At 39.9% G+C, this 19,800-nt stretch overlaps 1 protein-coding gene across 1 annotated transcript in view; it reads right to left on the bottom strand.

Annotated features, from left to right (window-relative positions):
* LOC128236358 (uncharacterized) overlaps nt 1–19,800 on the bottom strand; it is a 47,455-nt gene that overhangs the window by 27,327 nt on the left and 328 nt on the right. The window contains exons 2-10 of the mRNA XM_052951225.1: nt 19,378–19,464; nt 18,930–19,043; nt 18,301–18,352; nt 16,860–16,882; nt 15,613–15,857; nt 14,309–14,384; nt 5,759–5,864; nt 5,324–5,430; nt 1,057–1,177 (exon numbers count right to left, since the gene is read on the bottom strand). Coding sequence (XP_052807185.1) covers nt 1,057–1,177; nt 5,324–5,430; nt 5,759–5,864; nt 14,309–14,384; nt 15,613–15,857; nt 16,860–16,882; nt 18,301–18,352; nt 18,930–19,043; nt 19,378–19,461 — 928 coding nt within the window. The 5' untranslated portion in view covers nt 19,462–19,464. The remainder of the gene's footprint in view (nt 1–1,056; nt 1,178–5,323; nt 5,431–5,758; nt 5,865–14,308; nt 14,385–15,612; nt 15,858–16,859; nt 16,883–18,300; nt 18,353–18,929; nt 19,044–19,377; nt 19,465–19,800) is intronic.

Raw genomic sequence — 19,800 nt, 5'->3', positions numbered from 1 at the left:
TTTAGGCATATTTGATTTCGTGCATTTTGTGCATCATTATATGGATTATGTACAGCTACAGCTGTTTCCGGTAATATTGTATTTGTATTATGTCGACTTCAACCCATAACATCCACGAATATCCCGTTTAGAGGCACTCTCAGAGATGACAGACACTTCATGACAGACACATCATAAAATACACTTTATGACAGAAATTCATGACAGGCACTTCATGACAGACACTACATGACAGACACTACATGACAGACACTTCATGACAGGCACTTCATGACAGACACTTCATGACAGACACTACATGACATGTACATGTCACTTCATGACAGACACTTCATGACAGACACTACATGACATGTACATGTCACTTCATGACAGACACTTCATGACAGACACTTCATGACAGACACTACATGACATGTACATGTCACTTCATGACAGACACTTCATGACAGACACTACATGACAGACACTTCATGACAGACACTACATGACAGACACTACATGACAGGCACTTCATGACAAACATAGTGCTCATCGGTGTACCGAACATATGACGTAAACTACTCTTATGAGTGTAGTGACATTTTCTAGAAAAGTCCTGAATAATGACCCGTGCTCTTGTTCCTTTTTGCAACTTCGAAGCACCCAAAATGTCGTATACAATATATTTAATGATATAGAGCATCGTTACATAATCAAATACATCAAATATGCACTAAATTGTTCCTAATGCTGATCCTTCAAAATTTGGCGGCCATCTTGACCGATATCTTGGATTTCTCGGTTATGACCATGTTGCGACACGATCACCTTCACTTTTCTCACACCTCCGCCCTTCCTCTAACAAAATCAGCTATAATAATGAGGGGACCTTTCATGCACACAGAAACCCCATCAGGAACAGTATTAAAAGTGGTTTTGGTTGATCCATGCCAACTTTATCTTGGCCTCTCAATGCTAGTTCTTACCCAGGAAACGGACTCGGACGTTGTTAAAGACGCCATGAGCGTTCGTCACCATCAAACTAAAAGAGATTAGTATACATCCAACACTTACCGAAACATCCATGACGGACTTGCAGGTCATGGAGAGGGTAGACAACGCCCGACTGTCTCATCAAATATTCAGAAAACTCGTCGTTCATTTGGATTGTCTGTCGATAATCCTTGTTGAATATCTACAATGAAAGAATAAGGTAAAACATTGCTGGCTTTCAAACGTGATTTCGTGTACCGATTATCAATAAAAGACTTTATTTTGCAAATATATCCAAAATTTTTGAAACACAAAAGGCGTCATATAGAAATAGAATTATTTAAATTTAAATTAAACTCCCATCAAAATTAAAGTTGGACCCTTATAATAATACTATTGTCATTATATATCCACGTGAATTTATCAAAGCTCATGACACAAATAAATGATAAGATGGGAATGAAAACAAATATCATATACATATAAAAGCATTGAAAACATGATAAATACTGAATGTACAGCATAGGTATACGGTTTCCTACATTATCATATTATCAAAATATAAGTATGTGTTACATTTAGACTTTTACAAACGACAACTTACGGAGCATAATACTGTATAAAGTAATACACATTCACTTAGCTAAAACTATTACAACCAGTAAAAATGTATTTTTGTATATATTTGAAGAGATTGGCATTCTTATCTGCACCATGCTTTAGATATATTGTATTAAAAAATATAAAATGCTTTGTTATTTTTTTATTCAGATTCTATCATGTCACATTCGTGCGACTTACTGTTTTGGGGTTTTTCATTTTAAAGGTATTAATTATCGGATATATTTACCACTAACTTGGAAATGAAACGTCAGCATTTCGACTCACAGGCATACCTGATACAGGACTGATTCCCTGCCCGGGGCCATAGTCCCTCGGGCATACCTGAAACAGGGCTGATTCCCTGGCCCAAGTCCCTCGGGCATACCTGATACAGGACTGATTCACTGGCCCAAGTCCCTCGGGCAAACCTGATACAGGGCTGATTTCCTGGCCAAAGAGCCTCGGGCATACCTGATATAGGACTGATTTCCTGGCCCAAGTCCCTCTGGCATTCCTGATACAGGTCTGATTCACTGGCCGAAGTCCCTCTGGTTACCTGATACAGGACTGATTCCCTGGCCCAAGTCCCTCGGGTAACCTGATACAGGACTGAATCACTGGCCCAAGTCCCTGTTGTAACCTGATACAGGACTGATTCACTGGCCCCAAGTCCCTCGGGTAACCTGATACAGCACTGAATCCCTGGCCCAAGTCCCCCGGGTAACCTGATACAGGACTGATTCACTGGCCCAAGTCCCTCGCGTAACTGGATACAGGACTGATCACCTGGCCCAAGTCCCTCGGGTATACCTAATACAGGACTGAATTCACTGGCCCAAGTCCCTCGGGTTACCTGATACAGGACTGATTCAATGGCCCAAGTCCCTCGGTAAACCTGATACAGGACTGATTCACTGGCCCAAGTCCCTCGGGCAACCTGATACAGGACCGATTCACTGGCCCAAGTCCCTCGGGTAACCGGATACAGGACCGATTCACTGGCCCAAGTCCCTCGGGTAACCTGATACAGGACCGATTCACTGGCCCAAGTCCCTCGGGTAACCGGATACAGGACTGATTCACTGGCCCAAGTCCCTCGGGTAACCTGATACAGGACTGATTCACTGGCCGAAGTCCCTCGGGTAACCGGATACAGGACTGATTCACTGGCCCAAGTCCCCCGGGTAACCGGATACAGGACTGATTCACTGGCCCAAGTCCATCGGGTAACCTGATACAGGACTGATTCACTGGCCCAAGTCCCTCGGGTAACCTGATACAGGACTGATTCACTGGCCCAAGTCCCTCGGGTAACCTGAGACAGGACTGATTCACTGGCCCAAGTCCCTCGGGTAACCGGATACAGGACTGATTCACTGGCCCAAGTCCCTCGGGTGGCCGGATACAGGACTGATTCACTGGCCCAAGTCCCTCGAAAGGTCTTACTCAACTGAGTCCACGTTTAAAATACTTATTATATCGTACAATAGAGTAGCGATTAATTCTTGTTCTCAAAATTTAAGTATGTTAATATTTTTAGTATTTTAACCAAATTCTGTGCTTAAACTTTCATTACTGGTCATTTAATATGAAAAAACCTAGTTGACTACACTAAATATTAATAATGAGTACATTAATGCTCTATTTTTTCAACTTTTTGACCAAAAAACTTAATCAATATAACCTATGAAAAAAAAAGAAGAAATCCTATGTTAGTGCCACCAAGGTATGTCTCCGACATGTATATGCCACCAAGGGATGTCCCCGACTTGTATGTGTCACCAAGGGATGTCCCCGACTTGTAAATGTCACCAAGGGATGTCCCCGACTTGATTGTGTCACCAAGGGATGTCCCCGACTTGTATGTGTCACCAAGGGATGTCCTCGACTTGTATAGGTCACCAAGGGATGTCCCCGACTTGTATGTGTCACCAAGGGATGTCCCCGACTTGATTGTGTCACCAAGGGATGTCCCCGACTTGTATGTGTCACCAAGGGATGTCCCCGACTTGTATGGGTCACCAAGGGATGTCTCCGACTTGATTGTGTCACCAAGGGATGTCCTCGACTTGTATGGGTCACGAAGGGATGTCTCCGACTTGATTGTGTCACCAAGGGATGTCCCCGACTTGTATGTGTCACCAAGGGATGTCCCCGACTTGTATGTGTCACCAAGGGATGTCCCCGACTTGTATGTGTCACCAAGGGATGTCCCCCCGACTTGTATGTGTCACCAAGGGATGTCCCCGACTTGATTGTGTCACCAAGGGATGTCCCCGACTTGTATGTGTCACCAAGGGATGTCCTCGACTTGATTTGTGTCACCAAGGGATGTCCCCGACTTGTATGTGTCACCAAGGAATGTCCCCGACTTGATTGTGTCACCAAGGGATGTCCCCGACTTGTATGTGTCACCAAGGGATGTCTCCGACTTGTATGGGTCACCAAGGGATGTCCCCGACTTGTATGGGTCACCAAGGGATGTCCCCGACTTGTATGTGTCACCAAGGGATGTCCTCGACTTGTATGTGTCACCAAGGGATGTCCCCGACTTGTATGTGTCACCAAGGGATGTCCCCGACTTGTATGTGTCACCAAGGGATGTCCCCGACTTGTATGTGTCACCAAGGGATGTCTCCGACTTGATTGTGTCACCAAGGGATGTCCCCGACTTGTATGTGTCACCAAGGGATGTCTACGACTTGATTTGTGTCACCAAGGGATGTCCCCGACTTGTATGTGTCACCAAGGAATGTCCCCGACTTGATTGTGTCACCAAGGGATGTCCCCGACTTGTATGTGTCACCAAGGGATGTCCCCGACTTGTATGTGTCACCAAGGGATGTCCCCGACTTGTATGTGTCACCAAGGGATGTCTCCGACTTGTATGTGTCACCAAGGGATGTCCCCGACTTGTATGTGTCACCAAGGGATGTCTCCGACTTGTATGTGTCACCAAGGGATGTCTACGACTTGATTGTGTCACCAAGGGATGTCCCCGACTTGTATGTGTCACCAAGGGATGTCCCCGACTTGTATGTGTCACCAAGGGATGTCCCCGACTTGTATGTGTCACCAAGGGATGTCCTCGACTTGTATGTGTCACCAAGGGATGTCCCCGACTTGTATGTGTCACCAAGGGATGTCCCCGACTTGATTGTGTCACCAAGGGATGTCCCCGACTTGTATGTGTCACCAAGGGATGTCTACGACTTGATTGTGTCACCAAGGGATGTCCCCGACTTGTATGTGTCACCAAGGAATGTCCCCGACTTGATTGTATAACCAAGGGATGTCCCCGACTTGTATGTGTCACCAAGGGATGTCTCCGACTTGTATGTGTCACCAAGGGATGTCCCCGACTTGTATGTGTCACCAAGGGATGTCTCCGACTTGTATGTATCACCAAGGAATGTCCCCGACTTGATTGTGTCACCAAGGGATGTCCCCGACATGTATGTGTCACCAAGGGATGTCCCCGACTTGTATGTGTCACCAAGGGATGTCCCCGACTTGATTGTGTCACCAAGGGATGTCCCCGACTTGTATGTGTCACCAAGGGATGTCCCCGACTTGTATGTATTGCCAGAGAATGTCACGCTTTAAGTGTCACAAGGGAATATCACGTTACCTGTGCGCGATATCATGAGATAATGTCAATGCAATGATCAACATGAGTTTGGGGAAAAAAGAACTTAAATGGTGTTTAAAGTACACGGGGACTCTTAAGCGTTTGAAAACTTACACTAGGATAATAATGCATGAGAGAAAACGGATCAAAGACTGAGGGGTCCGCTTCGCTCGTGTCCAGTGCTTGACTTCCGAAACGCAGGGTAAAACCATGTTTATTACCTGTCAAGTATTACAATCAATCATCATTGTGGCACATTAAAGAAAACAGTGATACTTTTAACCTTATCAAACAATAATGGTTCAAAACATTTTAAAAATAAAAAGATCATAGCGTTTTAAGGAAACGTCTTTACTTAAAACCGTTGCGAATCCAAGGAACATGTGTATATATATATATTCAAGGCAAATGTGCCAACATAAAAAAGACCTTAACAAGCTGTAATGTGAGCTGATGCTCTTATTAAAAGTGAAACTTCCAAAATACTTTATGCCTATCAATGTCTATTTTCAGTGACTGAATAAAAACACTGTGCAAGGACCAACTCACTATCAACAGCATGATCCAAGTAGTTCCATTCCCAACCGAGGTGGGACACGTATTGGTGTTCGTGCTGGAGACCTAGCGCGTGGAAGATCTCGTGCAGGCCTGCCAACTAAAACAAAAGCATAATAGAATATCACCGTGCCAAGGTTGTTATGACATGTTGGAAGTGAGTTGCCGTATATGTGTTATGTTGGTAGTGTGTTGCCGTATATGTGTTATGTTGGTAGTGAGTTGCCGTATATGTGTTATGTCGGTAATGAGTTGTAGTATATGTGTTATGTCGGTAATGAGTTGCCGTATATGTGTTATAATGGTAGTGAGTTGCCATATATGTGTTATGTCGGTAATGAGTTGCCGTATATGTGTTATGTCGGTAATGAGTTGCCGTATATATGTTATAATGGTAGTGAGTTGCCGTATATGTGTTATGTTGGTAGTGTGTGGCTGTATGTGTGTTATGTTGGTAGTGAGTTGCCGTATATGCGTTATGTTGGTAGTGTGTTGCCGTATGTGTGTTATGTTGGTAGTGAGTTGCCGTATAGGTGTTATGTCGGTAATGAGTTGCCGTATATGTGTTATAATGGTAGTGAGTTGCCGAATATGTGTTATGTTGGTAGTGTGTTACCGTATATGTGTTATGATGGTAATGAACTGCCGTATATGTGTTATGTTGGTAGTGAGTTTCCGTATATGGGTTATGTTGGTAGTGAGTTGCCGTACATGGGTTTTGTTGGTAGTGGGTTGCCGTATATGTGTTTTGTTGGTAGCGAGTTGCCGTATATGTGTTTTGTCGGTAGTGACTTGTCGTATATGTGTTATGTCGGTAGTGAATTGCCGAATATGTGTTAAGTTGGTAGTGAGTTGCCGTATATGTGTTATGTTGGTAGAGAGTTGCCGTATATGTGTTATGTTGGTAGCGAGTTGACGTATATGTGTTTTGTCGGTAGTGAGTTGCCGTATAAGTGTTATGTCGGTAATGAGTTGCCGTATATGTGTAATGTCGGTAGTGAGTTGCCGTATATGTGTTATGTCGGTAGTGAGTTGCCGTATATGTGTTATGTCGGTAGTGAGTTGCCGTATATGTGTTATGTTGGTAGTGAGTTGCCGTATATGTGTTATGTTGGTAGTGAGTTGCCGTATATGTGTTATGTCGGTAGTGAGTTGCCGTATATGTGTTATGTTGGTAGTGAGTTGCCGTATATGTGTTATGTCGGTAGTGAGTTGCCGTATATGTGTTATGTCGGTAGTGAGTTGCCGTATATGTGTTATGTCGGTAGTGAGTTGCCGTATATGTGTTATGTAGGTAGTGAGTTGCCGTATATGTGTTATGTCGGTAGTGAGTTGCCGTATATGTGTTATGTCGGTAGTGAGTTGCCGTATATGTGTTATGTCGGTAGTGAGTTGCCGTATATGTGTTATGTCGGTTGTGAGTTGCCGTATATGTGTTATATCGGTAGTGAGTTGCCGTATATGTGTTATGTTGGTAGTGAGTTGCCGTATATGTGTTTTGTTGGTAGTGAGTTGCCGTATGTGTGTTATGTTGGTAGTGAGTTGCCGTATATGTGTTGTGTTGGTAGTGAGTTGCCGTATTTGTGTTATGTTGGTAATGAGTTGCCGTAAATGTGTTACGTTGGATGTGAATTGCCGTATATGTTTTACATTGGAAGTGTATTGCGTATATGTGTTATGTAGATAGTGAGTTCCCATATATCTGTTGTGTTGGTAGTGTGTTGCCGTATATGTGTTTTGTTGGTAGTGAGTTGCCGAATATGTGTTAGGTTCGTTGTGTGTTGCCGTATATGTGTTTTGTTGGTAATGAGTTGCCGTATATGTGTTATGTCGGTAGCGAGTTGCCGTATATGTGTTTTGTTGGTAATGAGTTGCCCTATATGTGTTATGTCGGTAGCGAGTTGCCGTATATGTGTTATATCGGTTGTGAGTTGCCGTATATGTGTTATATCGGTAGTGAGTTGCCGTATGTGTTATGTTGGTAGTGAGTTGCCGTATATGTGTTTTGTTGGTAGTGAGTTGCCGTATGTGTGTTATGTTGGTAGTGAGTTGCCGTATTTGTGTTATGTTGGTAATGAGTTGCCGTAAATGTGTTACGTTGGATGTGAATTGCCGTATATGTTTTACATTGGTAGTGTATTGCGTATATGTGTTATGTAGATAGTGAGTTCCCATATATCTGTTGTGTTGGTAGTGTGTTGCCGTATATGTGTTTTGTTGGTAGTGAGTTGCCGAATATGTGTTAGGTTCGTTGTGTGTTGCCGTATATGTGTTTTGTTGGTAATGAGTTGCCGTATATGTGTTATGTCGGTAGCGAGTTGCCGTATATGTGTTATATCGGTAGCGAGTTGCCGTATATGTGTTATGTCGGTAGCGAGTTGCCGTATATGTGTTATATCGGTAATGAGTTGCCGTATATGTGTTATGTTGGTAGTGAGTTGCCGTATTTGTGTTATGTTGGTAATGAGTTGCCGTAAATGTGTTACGTTGGATGTGAATTGCCGTATATGTTTTACATTGGTAGTGTATTGCGTATATGTGTTATGTAGATAGTGAGTTCCCATATATCTGTTGTGTTGGTAGTGTGTTGCCGTATATGTGTTTTGTTGGTAGTGAGTTGCCGAATATGTGTTAGGTTCGTTGTGTGTTGTCGTATATGTGTTTTGTTGGTAATGAGTTGCCGTATATGTGTTATGTCGGTAGCGAGTTGCCGTATATGTGTTTTGTTGGTAATGAGTTGCCCTATATGTGTTATGTCGGTAGCGAGTTGCCGTATATGTGTTATGTCGGTAGTGTGTTGCCGTATGTGTGTTATGTTGGTAATGAGTTGCCGTATAGGTGTTATGTCGGTAATGAGTTGCCGTATATGTGTTATGTCGGTTGTGAGTTGCCGTATATGTGTTATATCGGTAGTGAGTTGCCGTATATGTGTTATGTTGGTAGTGAGTTGCCGTATATGTGTTTTGTTGGTAGTGAGTTGCCGTATGTGTGTTATGTTGGTAGTGAGTTGCCGTATATGTGTTGTGTTGGTAGTGAGTTGCCGTATTTGTGTTATGTTGGTAATGAGTTGCCGTAAATGTGTTACGTTGGATGTGAATTGCCGTATATGTTTTACATTGGAAGTGTATTGCGTATATGTGTTATGTAGATAGTGAGTTCCCATATATCTGTTGTGTTGGTAGTGTGTTGCCGTATATGTGTTTTGTTGGTAGTGAGTTGCCGAATATGTGTTAGGTTCGTTGTGTGTTGCCGTATATGTGTTTTGTTGGTAATGAGTTGCCGTATATGTGTTATGTCGGTAGCGAGTTGCCGTATATGTGTTTTGTTGGTAATGAGTTGCCCTATATGTGTTATGTCGGTAGCGAGTTGCCGTATATGTTTTATATCGGTTGTGAGTTGCCGTATATGTGTTATGTCGGTTGTGAGTTGCCGTATATGTGTTATATCGGTAGTGAGTTGCCGTATGTGTTATGTTGGTAGTGAGTTGCCGTATATGTGTTTTGTTGGTAGTGAGTTGCCGTATGTGTGTTATGTTGGTAGTGAGTTGCCGTATTTGTGTTATGTTGGTAATGAGTTGCCGTAAATGTGTTACGTTGGATGTGAATTGCCGTATATGTTTTACATTGGTAGTGTATTGCGTATATGTGTTATGTAGATAGTGAGTTCCCATATATCTGTTGTGTTGGTAGTGTGTTGCCGTATATGTGTTTTGTTGGTAGTGAGTTGCCGAATATGTGTTAGGTTCGTTGTGTGTTGTCGTATATGTGTTTTGTTGGTAATGAGTTGCCGTATATGTGTTATGTCGGTAGCGAGTTGCCGTATATGTGTTTTGTTGGTAATGAGTTGCCCTATATGTGTTATGTCGGTAGCGAGTTGCCGTATATGTGTTATGTCGGTAGTGTGTTGCCGTATGTGTGTTATGTTGGTAATGAGTTGCCGTATAGGTGTTATGTCGGTAATGAGTTGCCGTATATGTGTTATAATGGTAGTGAGTTGCCGAATATGTGTTATGTTGTAGTGTGTTACCGTATATGTGTTATGTTGGTAATGAGTTGCCATATATGTGTTATGTCGGTAGTGAGTTGCCGTATATGTGTTTTGTTGGTAGTGTGTTGCCGTATGTGTGTTATGTTGGTAGTGAGTTGCCGTATATGTGTTATTATGGTAGTGAGTTGCCGAATATGTGTTATGTTGGTAGTGTGTTACCGTATATGTGTTATGTTGGTAATGAGTTGCCGTATATGTGTTATGTTGGTAGTGAGTTGCCGTATATGTGTTATGTTGGTAGTGAGTTGCCGTACATGGGTTTTGTTGGTAGTGAGTTGCCGTATATGGGTTTTGTTGTAGTGGGTTGCCGTATATGTGTTTTGTTGGTAGCGAGTTGCCGTATATGTGATTTGTTGGTAATGAGTTGCCGTATATGTGTTATGTTGGTAGTGAGTTGCTGAATGTGTGTTATGTTGGTAGTGAGTTGCCGTATATGTGTTATGTTGGTAGTGAGTTGGAATATATCTGTTGTGTTGGTATTTTGTTGCCGTTTATGTGTTTTGTTGGTAGCGAGTTGCCGTATATGTGATTTGTTGGTAATGAGTTGCCGTATATGTGTTTTGTTGATAGTGCGTTGCCGTATATGTGTTATGTTGGTAATGAGTTGTCGTATATGTGTTATGTCGGTAGTGAGTTGCCGTATATTTGTTTTGTTGGTAGCGAGTTGCCGAATATGTGTTATGTCGGTAACGAGTTGCCCTATATGTGTTATGTCGGTAGCGACTTGCCGTATATGTGTTATGTTGGTAGCGACTTGCCGTATATGTGTTATGTTGGTAGCGAGTTGCTGTATATGTGTTATGTTGGTAGTGTGTTGTCGTATATGTTTTATGTTGGTAGTGAGTTGCTGAATGTGTGTTATGTTGGTAGTGAGTTGCCGTATATGTGTTATGTTGGTAGTGAGTTGAAATATATCTGTTGTGTTGGTATTTTGTTGCCGTATATGTGTTTTGTTGGTAGTGAGTTGCCGTATATGTGTTACGTTGGTAGTGTGTTGCCGAATATGTGTTATGTCGGTAACAAGTTGCGTATATGTGTTATGTCGGTAGCGACTTGCCGTATATGTGTTATGTTGGTAGCGAGTTGCTGTATATGTGTTATGTTGGTAGTGTGTTGCCGTATATGTGTTTTGTTAGTAATGAGTTGCCGTATATGAATTATGTCTGTAGTAAGTTGCCGTATATGTGTTATGTTGGTAGTGAGTTGCCTTATGTGAGTTATGTCTGTAGTGAGTTGCCGTGTATGTGTTTTGTTGGTAATGTTGCCGCATATGTGTTATGTTGGTTATGAGCTGCCGTATATGTGTTGTGTTAGTAGTAATGCCGTATATGTGTTATGTTGGTAGTGAGTTGCCGTATGTGTGTTATGTCTGTAGTGAGTTGCCGTATATGTGTTATTTCTTTAGTGAGTTGCCGTATATATGTTGCGTTAATAGTGTTGCCGTATATGTGTTATGTTGGTTTTGAGCTGCCATATATGTGTTGTGTTTGTAGTGTTGCCGTATATGTGTTATGTTGGTAATGAGTTGCCATATATGTGTTGTGTTGGTAGTGTGTTGCCGTATATCTGTTTTGTTGGTATTGTGTTGCCGTATATGTGTAGTGTCGGTAGTGAGTTGCCGTATATGTGTTGTGTCGGTAGTGAGTTGCCGTATATGTGTTGTGTCGGTAGTGAGTGTCCTTATATGTGTTGTGTCGGTACTGAGTTGCCGTATATGTGTTGTGTCGGTAGTGAGTTGCCGTAAATGTGTTGTGTCGGTAGTGAGTTACCGTATATGTGTTGTGTCGGTAGTGAGTTGCCGTATATGTGTTGTGTCGGTACTGAGTTGCCGTATATGTGTAGTGTCGGTAGTGAGTTGCCGTATATGTGTTGTGTCGGTAGTGAGTTGCCGTATATGTGTTGTGTCGGTACTGAGTTGCCGTATATGTGTTGTGTCGGTAGTGAGTTGCCTTATATGTGTTGTGTCGGTAGTGAGTTGCCGTATATGTGTTGTGTCGGTAGTGAGTTGCCGTATATGTGTTATGTTGGTAGTGTGTTGCCGTATATCTGTTTTGTTGGTATTGTGTTGCCGTATATGTGTAGTGTTGGTAGTGTGTTGCCGTATATCTGTTGTGTCGGTAGTGTGTTGCCGTATATGTGTAGTGTCGGTAGTGAGTTGCCGTATATGTGTTGTGTCGGTAGTGAGTTGCCGTATATGTGTTGTGTCGGTAGTGAGTTGCCGTATATGTGTAGTGTCGGTAGTGAGTTGCCGTATATGTGTTGTGTCGGTAGTGAGTTGCCGTATATGTGTAGTGTCGGTACTGAGTTGCCGTATATGTGTTGTGGCGGTAGTGAGTTGCCGTATATGTGTTGTGTCGGTACTGAGTTGCCGTATATGTGTTGTGTCGGTACTGAGTTGCCGTATATGTGTTGTGTCGGTACTGAGTTGCCGTATAGGTGTTGTGTCGGTAGTGAGTTGCCGTATATGTGTTGTGTCGGTAGCGAGTTGCCGTATAGGTGTTGTGTCGGTAGTGAGTTGCCGTATATGTGTTGTGTCGGTAGTGAGTTGCCTTATATGTGTTGTGTCGGTACTGAGTTGCCGTATATGTGTTGTGTCGGTAGTGAGTTGCCGTATATGTGTTGTGTCGGTAGTGAGTTGCCGTATATGTGTAGTGTCGGTAGTGAGTTGCCGTATATGTGTTGTGTCGGTAGTGAGTTGCCGTATATGTGTTGTGTCGGTAGTGAGTTGCCGTATATGTGTTATGTTGGTAGTGAGTTGCCGTATATGTGTTGTGTCGGTAGTGAGTTGCCGTATATGTGTTGTGTCGGTAGTGAGTTGCCGTATATGTGTTGTGTCGGTAGTGAGTTGCTGTATATGTGTTATGTCGGTAGCGAATTGCCATATATAGGTTTGTTGTAGCACTCTGCCTCTTGTTTGATGCTTGTCTGACATTGTTCATAGTGACTTTAAACATGATACTGGTTAAATTGAAGGTTCCTCTAATGTTAGTGCTGTTAGTGTAGTTTACATTTTTTTAAAAGACAAATATTCAGCAAAGTGGCCGTATTAATTGGCATCTGAAATACATTTTATTTTCACTTATTTTTAAAAGTTTGAAATGTTGCATTTTTAACGAATTAATGGTATAATTGAGATTGTGGATTTGGAGAGAAGACACCTTTGAACTTAGAATGATTCTGTGGTATTACCTCATTGATGTGCATTGATCTTTTGAATGAAAGACACTTCTACGAAATTTACTGGTCAGACGCCCATTACATTTTACAATTATTTTTAATATATGTGAGCATGGTAAATTCAATGCACATAGGATACAGATATGCAGATGTTTTAACCACTAAGTGGTATAAGCGCATCTTAACTGCAGTTTAAACCCCCATTTATCTCGAGTTCCATTGATGGCGATACATCATTAAGGGGAACTTTTAATGCGTGTGTGTGTGTGTGTGTTTTGTGGTGTTTGTACGACTACCGACATAACACATATACGGCAACTCACTACCGACACAACACATATACGGCAACTCAGTACCGACACAACACATATACGGCAACTCACTACCGACACAACACATATACGGCAACTCAGTACCGACACAACACATATACGGCAACTCACTACCGACACTACACATATACGGCAACTCACTACCGACACAACACATATACGGCAACTCACTACCGACACAACACATATACGGCAACTCACTACCGACACAACACATATACGGCAACTCACTACCGACACAACACACATACGGCAACTCACTACCAACATAACACATATACGGCAACTCACTACCGACACAACACATATACGGCAACTCACTACCGACATAACACATATACGGTAACTTGGCGCCTCTAAACAGGGTGTGTTATTGATTATTTGACTAATGGGCTTGTCCCTGTAGTTTTTTATTGTATTTTTACCACCTGTTAGTACACGGCGTGCTCATGTTATAAAAGACTAGTTATAGCATCAATTCAAGTATGAAACAATGTCATACGTTTTAGGACTGGGTTTGGAACGTTTGATTTTCTATTTATTTAGTGTGTATGTGCCTCTAGTTTCAAAATAGCGGCTTTATTCTTCATAATTTACTTATCTTAATTTGACTTTAATTCTTTAAACAATTAAAAGCCCAAACTGTGTTTTTGTCAATGTGAAATAATCGAAAGTATCTCAGTGAATTGAATGAAAAACATAACTCAAAACTACTTAATCCGAACGTGAAGTTTCAGTGAAGACTTGTTTGTTCAATATAGAAGAGGGTTTCCCGGTTAGCCCGACAATCACCCCCAATGAACATCAGTTCCTTGACTTCAATAGTAGGTGCAACACTGTCAACCTCTTATACGTTTTAAAGCGGCATTCCGTCTCGAAAAACCACCAATAAAATACATAATGAAAGATCCCGAAATATCAGAAAATAAACGGACACCCTTTAGACGAATAAAGGGAACACAACTGCAAACAAGTCATTTATACTTACAAAGTCGCTCCCACCGAGTGATACATAATGTTGATCATGTGACGGATTTCTACCATAGCCTGCTGAGTAACCGTCCCTGTGAATTGAAATCAGAGCGATGAAGGTACTGAAGGGTTAGAGGCAGTGTAACGAATTAAACCATTGTAAAGACTAATCTATTGCAGTTCGGGCAATCTAGAAAATGCAATATAATGACCCTGATATTTTAGTTGGAGGGTTGGCTGAGAAGTATGTTTAGAATAAATACTGTCTTAACAGTTAAAACAGAGAAAAAATGCTTGATCTTTTTACAGGAATCAAACAAAGTGCTGCGTCTTGGTGAAAGTGTCGAGTCACAGCAATGCCCTATTGACCACACCAATATATTTTTTCTTTTCACAGATATACCCCAACTGTATTTTGTGAAAATTTAATAGTTATGTTTTATTATTTTGATCCCCTATATTTTCATCTCTCATAGAGTTGTTTGTGGAACGTAACTGTTTTGACAGCTGGAATTATTTTGATTCGAATTTTCTTGACTGGCTTCTCTGTTATACACATAATATTGATTTGTAAAGGGAATTAACCGATGTGTGGAGTTTTATTAATTTAGTATTTACCAACAAAATAGGCAGCTTCCGGAAAACATCGTTTCCTATTTGTTTAAACTGAAATGTTGTTTACTGACGTAATTGATAACTTAACTTTCAAAGAACTTTTTTTCAAAGGCAGCATTTCTTTTAAAAAATGCGTGTCATATGCTCTCAATTGGAAAATGTTTGTCAAGATACAATATGCCTCTTGTACAAGCCTTTCAATGCTCTAATGGCTATTACCAGATCATAAAAATCACAACTAAATTTTGACCTGATGACATCGATAATTTAAAAGCTTGACTTAATACCACCACAATAATGTTTGATAGTTATTATCGATCAAATAGTGTCAAAAACAATGACTTCGGACATCATCTGGTCACAAAAGGTAATCAGTATAGAAAATATACTGGTCGGACTGACCGAAAAATTAGTTAGGCTACTCCTGGTTTCTTGTTCACCACAATAACTACTTAATTATGTTTATTTTAAGGAAAGCATGGCCATTGTGTCATAAAAAATGTAAAATACAATATGGCTCAAATCATGCAACAAGCACAGAAACCGGCCGTAAATGTATTTTTTTGATGAAACGCGGGTCAATAATGTTGTCAATTTGAAAATGAATTTACACATTTATCCTAAATGGAATGTTACATAGCCGATGTTAGAAAGCTCAGGGGAGTGTGTCATGTTGAGTACTAGGAAATACATCACTAAACTTACGAATAACGGAAGGTCATATAGCTGCCGTGTGGAAGGTCATAAGCACTGTTATCGCCCGTGTAGTCAACAAACCGGAAGCCACTAATTGAATGGATCATTGCAAGGATATTTTCAATTCCTTGTACGTCTGTCACGCTTGACTCGATTGTATACGGTATGATGCATTTGTTCCATATATCCATGTATTCATTTATTGCTGTTCGCTTACTGCGATGGCCTTTAGGGAGCTTGGGCGCTTTCTTAAACTAAAAAGGACAAAAACACACTGAAAAACTAAACAAACAACAGCAAACAACGAAAACGTTACATTAACCTGTTTTGAAATCAAACATTCAATATCCTTTAACATCTTGATTAATATCACATTTTGACCCTTACATATACATGTACTAGTCAATGTCATACAAATGTGGTCAATATTCAGTTACGTAACTTATTTTTTAATGCATTGAAAACAGTTTTTGAAATATTAACTACAATATTTGCACCTCAACTTCCATTCCTTAAATGAACTGCCTTTTGGCAATTGCGTTTATCAATCGATGAACGCAACATCTTCGGATATGTTCGGATCGCAATTTATCGCATAACAATATACATGGAAACAATTGATCTTGTTATTGGTTGTATTGTGTCAGCATGTCCCGTAAAATATAAATCAACATGTTAGAAAGTGTTAATTTAATATATTTAAAATGTTTTGTTGCCATAATTGTTTCAATTTTACGCTAAAAGTAATTTCAAGTGGTTGATCTTTTCCCGCGTAGTTGTGAAGTCATTTGAAAAAATGTTTCCAGTTACAGTCGGGTGGTTCTATTTACAGAATGGGTAAGAAATGATTACTGAAAGGTTTTCTTAAATGAAATGAGGTGTTTTTAAAACAATTATTGAATGCAATAATGAACCATTGGTGTAAATATAAGTAAAGAATTGTGGGGTTTATGTCAATATCGGGGATATGAACGCAATTTGGCTGGTCAAAGTACGCGTGGAGTACTTCGGACTCCACACTCTTTAACCAGACCAATTACATTCATACCCCGATTATGACACCATCCCCGCAATTCATTTCTTAAATAAACGCGTGTTCATAATTTATATTGGTTTCGACTACTGTATTGTTTATATTTGTAAAATGTGCGATAAACTTATATATATATTTTTTTAAATTCAAACATTTGATGAATTCAACTATTCCACTTTAAGAATATTTGTGCATATAGTTTTAACATTACGTTGGCACTCACTTTCGATTTTCTTTCCTTTGGCTCTGAAATGATATTTGAAATAAAAATAACAGTATAATATTTGTTTTAGAATAGTTATTATCAACATCATTAAATACAATGAAAACTACTGGTACAATCCTTGTAGCCAAACATTTAAGCATAACCCCTGCTGTGCGGTCCAAGGCTAGGCCCCAAAATACACTGACTGAGAGACAAAAAGTACTTACACGATTAACAGACTACAAACACACATCATTATATATTTATTAATATATGATGGGATGACCACCAGGACACGGCCAGTGTTATACGAGTTATCTGGGCCTATCAACTATTTTAGATTTACAAAACACTTGTCAGGTCATCCTAGGTAGGGTTACACAACCACACACTTGTCAGGCCACCCTAGGTAGGGTTACACAACCGCACACTTGTCAGGCCATCCTAGGTAGGGTTACACAACCACACACTTGTCAGGCCACCCTAGGTAGGTTTTCTGTTGCCATTCATGATTTGTTTCGTAAATTGTTGGCTCGAAAAGTAATAGAAAAACCTTCAAGATCAAGCCAACATTTACCAAAGCTCTTTTTTAAGTCCCAGATGCTGTGGGTCAGTCAGGGCCAGTGTAAACAGTTATTTTTATGTATGCCCTATTGGGAAAGGATAATGTTATTGTTAATAACATAAGTATGAGTGTGGAAAAGTGGCTAAAGTAGAAGCACAATAATGCACAGTGGCAAATAATGTGGTGTAATGTTAGGAATCATTGTTATTTGATATGATAATGTTATGGATCCTTACAGAACAACTGAAAACAAGATATGAACACAAGGGATAAAACGTTTCGTTGTTCGAGATACATTTTGTACAAGCATGCATATTTTCAGCATAAATGACAATCCAAAAATCTGTATTTTTTTCTGGATTACACTCATTTTTAATAACCATTAAGAACAATATGTTGGACACCCTTAATGTTAATGGATATATTAGTGAACACTCTTATATAATGTAACCATGTATTCGATATGTAAATAGCAGCACTCATAATGTCTCACTATAGAGCTTTCTTCTCTAGCGACACGGTGAAGTGACCGCCTTCAGAGCTATGGGTCGTGGGTTCGATCTCCGACAAGTGTACACAGTAATTCGTGCTGTCCGTTACATTTGGCACCAAACGTAAATCACTCACTTTGCGAGATAGGAGGAAGAAAGTGTAACAGAGTATTTGATATATCTAAAGCCGCACTTATATTGTACCGCTATAGAGCTAGCTTATATACCGACGCGGTGGAGTGTCCGCCTGCGAAACGAGAGGTCGTGGGTTCAATCCCCGACAGGTGCACACAGCAATTTGTGCAGTCCGCTATGAATTCATTGTATGTTCTGTTTAATGCATATAATAACGTGTTTCACAATAAATTTATGCAATAGAAGTATTGTGTTTGTTAATAGATACCTTTCTTTTTAATATCTGGTGACTTCTCGTTGTACTTTATTCTTCGTTCATCCTGAAGAAAGAAGGTCATTATTGTAAATATTTCCACCATTAACTTAGTATTTTCCGTATTCTACTACAGACAAAATTGAATAACATTAAGAGTAAGACTTAACATAAGCGAATCGATAAAGAGAGCATGTCTTTAATCGTTTAGGAATTTACAAAGAAGTGTGTTTAACGATCCAGAACACAAACTCTTCAATAAGTCAAATTGTATGCCGTTTCAAGATTCAATATTGAGCACGCATGATACATTTTATCTTCAATACGTTTGTATGTGTTTGAAGAGCTTTACAAAATTCACCCAAGAGTATTTTACCAAATTTTGGTTCCATAAGTATTCAAAGCACAAGAAATGGCTTCAGTTGCCAACCAGCAAAGTGGATTTCTTCTATTTTAAAAACTATTTTTGCATTTTCGTAACAAGGAAAGTGAATTAAATAAGATAGCATCAATAAACCACAAGGTATATTGTTGATGGTTTTGTATGAAATATTTTGCCACAAAAACTATATTAGCAGGCAACTACTTCACCAAAAATAATTTGAAATGTCAAAATCAATTTCATTAAACATTTAAAAATTTACCTTGATGTATGTCTGCGCATGCTTAGCAAAGCCTTTCACCTGACCGTTGTGAGTTGGTTCGCCGTGTTCTGTGTGAATAATCTCTGGCGTCACAATGGCGTCATTATCACTACCCTGTGAAAATTGTACACTCACATATATTCCATTCATCCAAAGTATGAGTCCAGCAATCTCGATAAGTTAAGTGTGTTTATAGACACAATTTGGTTCAAACACTACCCCAAGAACGGGATAATGCGGCATTTATTGTTCAGGGAAAGTAGTATTTCATTACAAAACTAAGATATGTATTCATTCCAAACAACTTGAAAATAAATTAATTATCTCAACTGTATGGACCAAAGTCCCTTTTATTTCCATAAACATTGCTTTCTGTCACAAAATTATATATTTTGTATAAAAATCAACATATCAATATAATACGTATTTTAATAGTTGAAAAACTCACCTTCTTCTTTCCATAGGTTAGTGTGGTCAATACAAGACAAACGCTTACACAAAGTAGAACCCTTAATCCTTCTAAAAGCACCATTATCTGTAAAATACGGAAAGAAATAAGTTCGGTTGTGAAAAAAGACAGATCAAAATTTCAATTTAGGATTGTTTTTTTTTTTCAAAATGTATTCTTCTATTTTAAAACGGATTGATGAAATTCTATCTTTTGTAAACGCCCTTTTGTACTACTTAACTGTAACAAGGTCATGTGTTGAGGTAATAAATACATGGTACTAGTCGTTTGAAAGTAAAATTGTAAGCGATACTAATAACAGTAAATTTCCTTTAAGATGCACTCTTACTCCCACATAAGTCTTACCATATTTAATACAATTGTTTTAATTTACCGGTTCTGAAATGATACTGTGTCTAATTT

The sequence above is a fragment of the Mya arenaria genome, chromosome 1, assembly GCF_026914265.1.
Source record: "Mya arenaria isolate MELC-2E11 chromosome 1, ASM2691426v1".
Classification (NCBI taxonomy): Eukaryota; Metazoa; Mollusca; class Bivalvia; order Myida; family Myidae; genus Mya; species Mya arenaria.
This window is presented reverse-complemented; position numbering and strand designations above follow the sequence as displayed.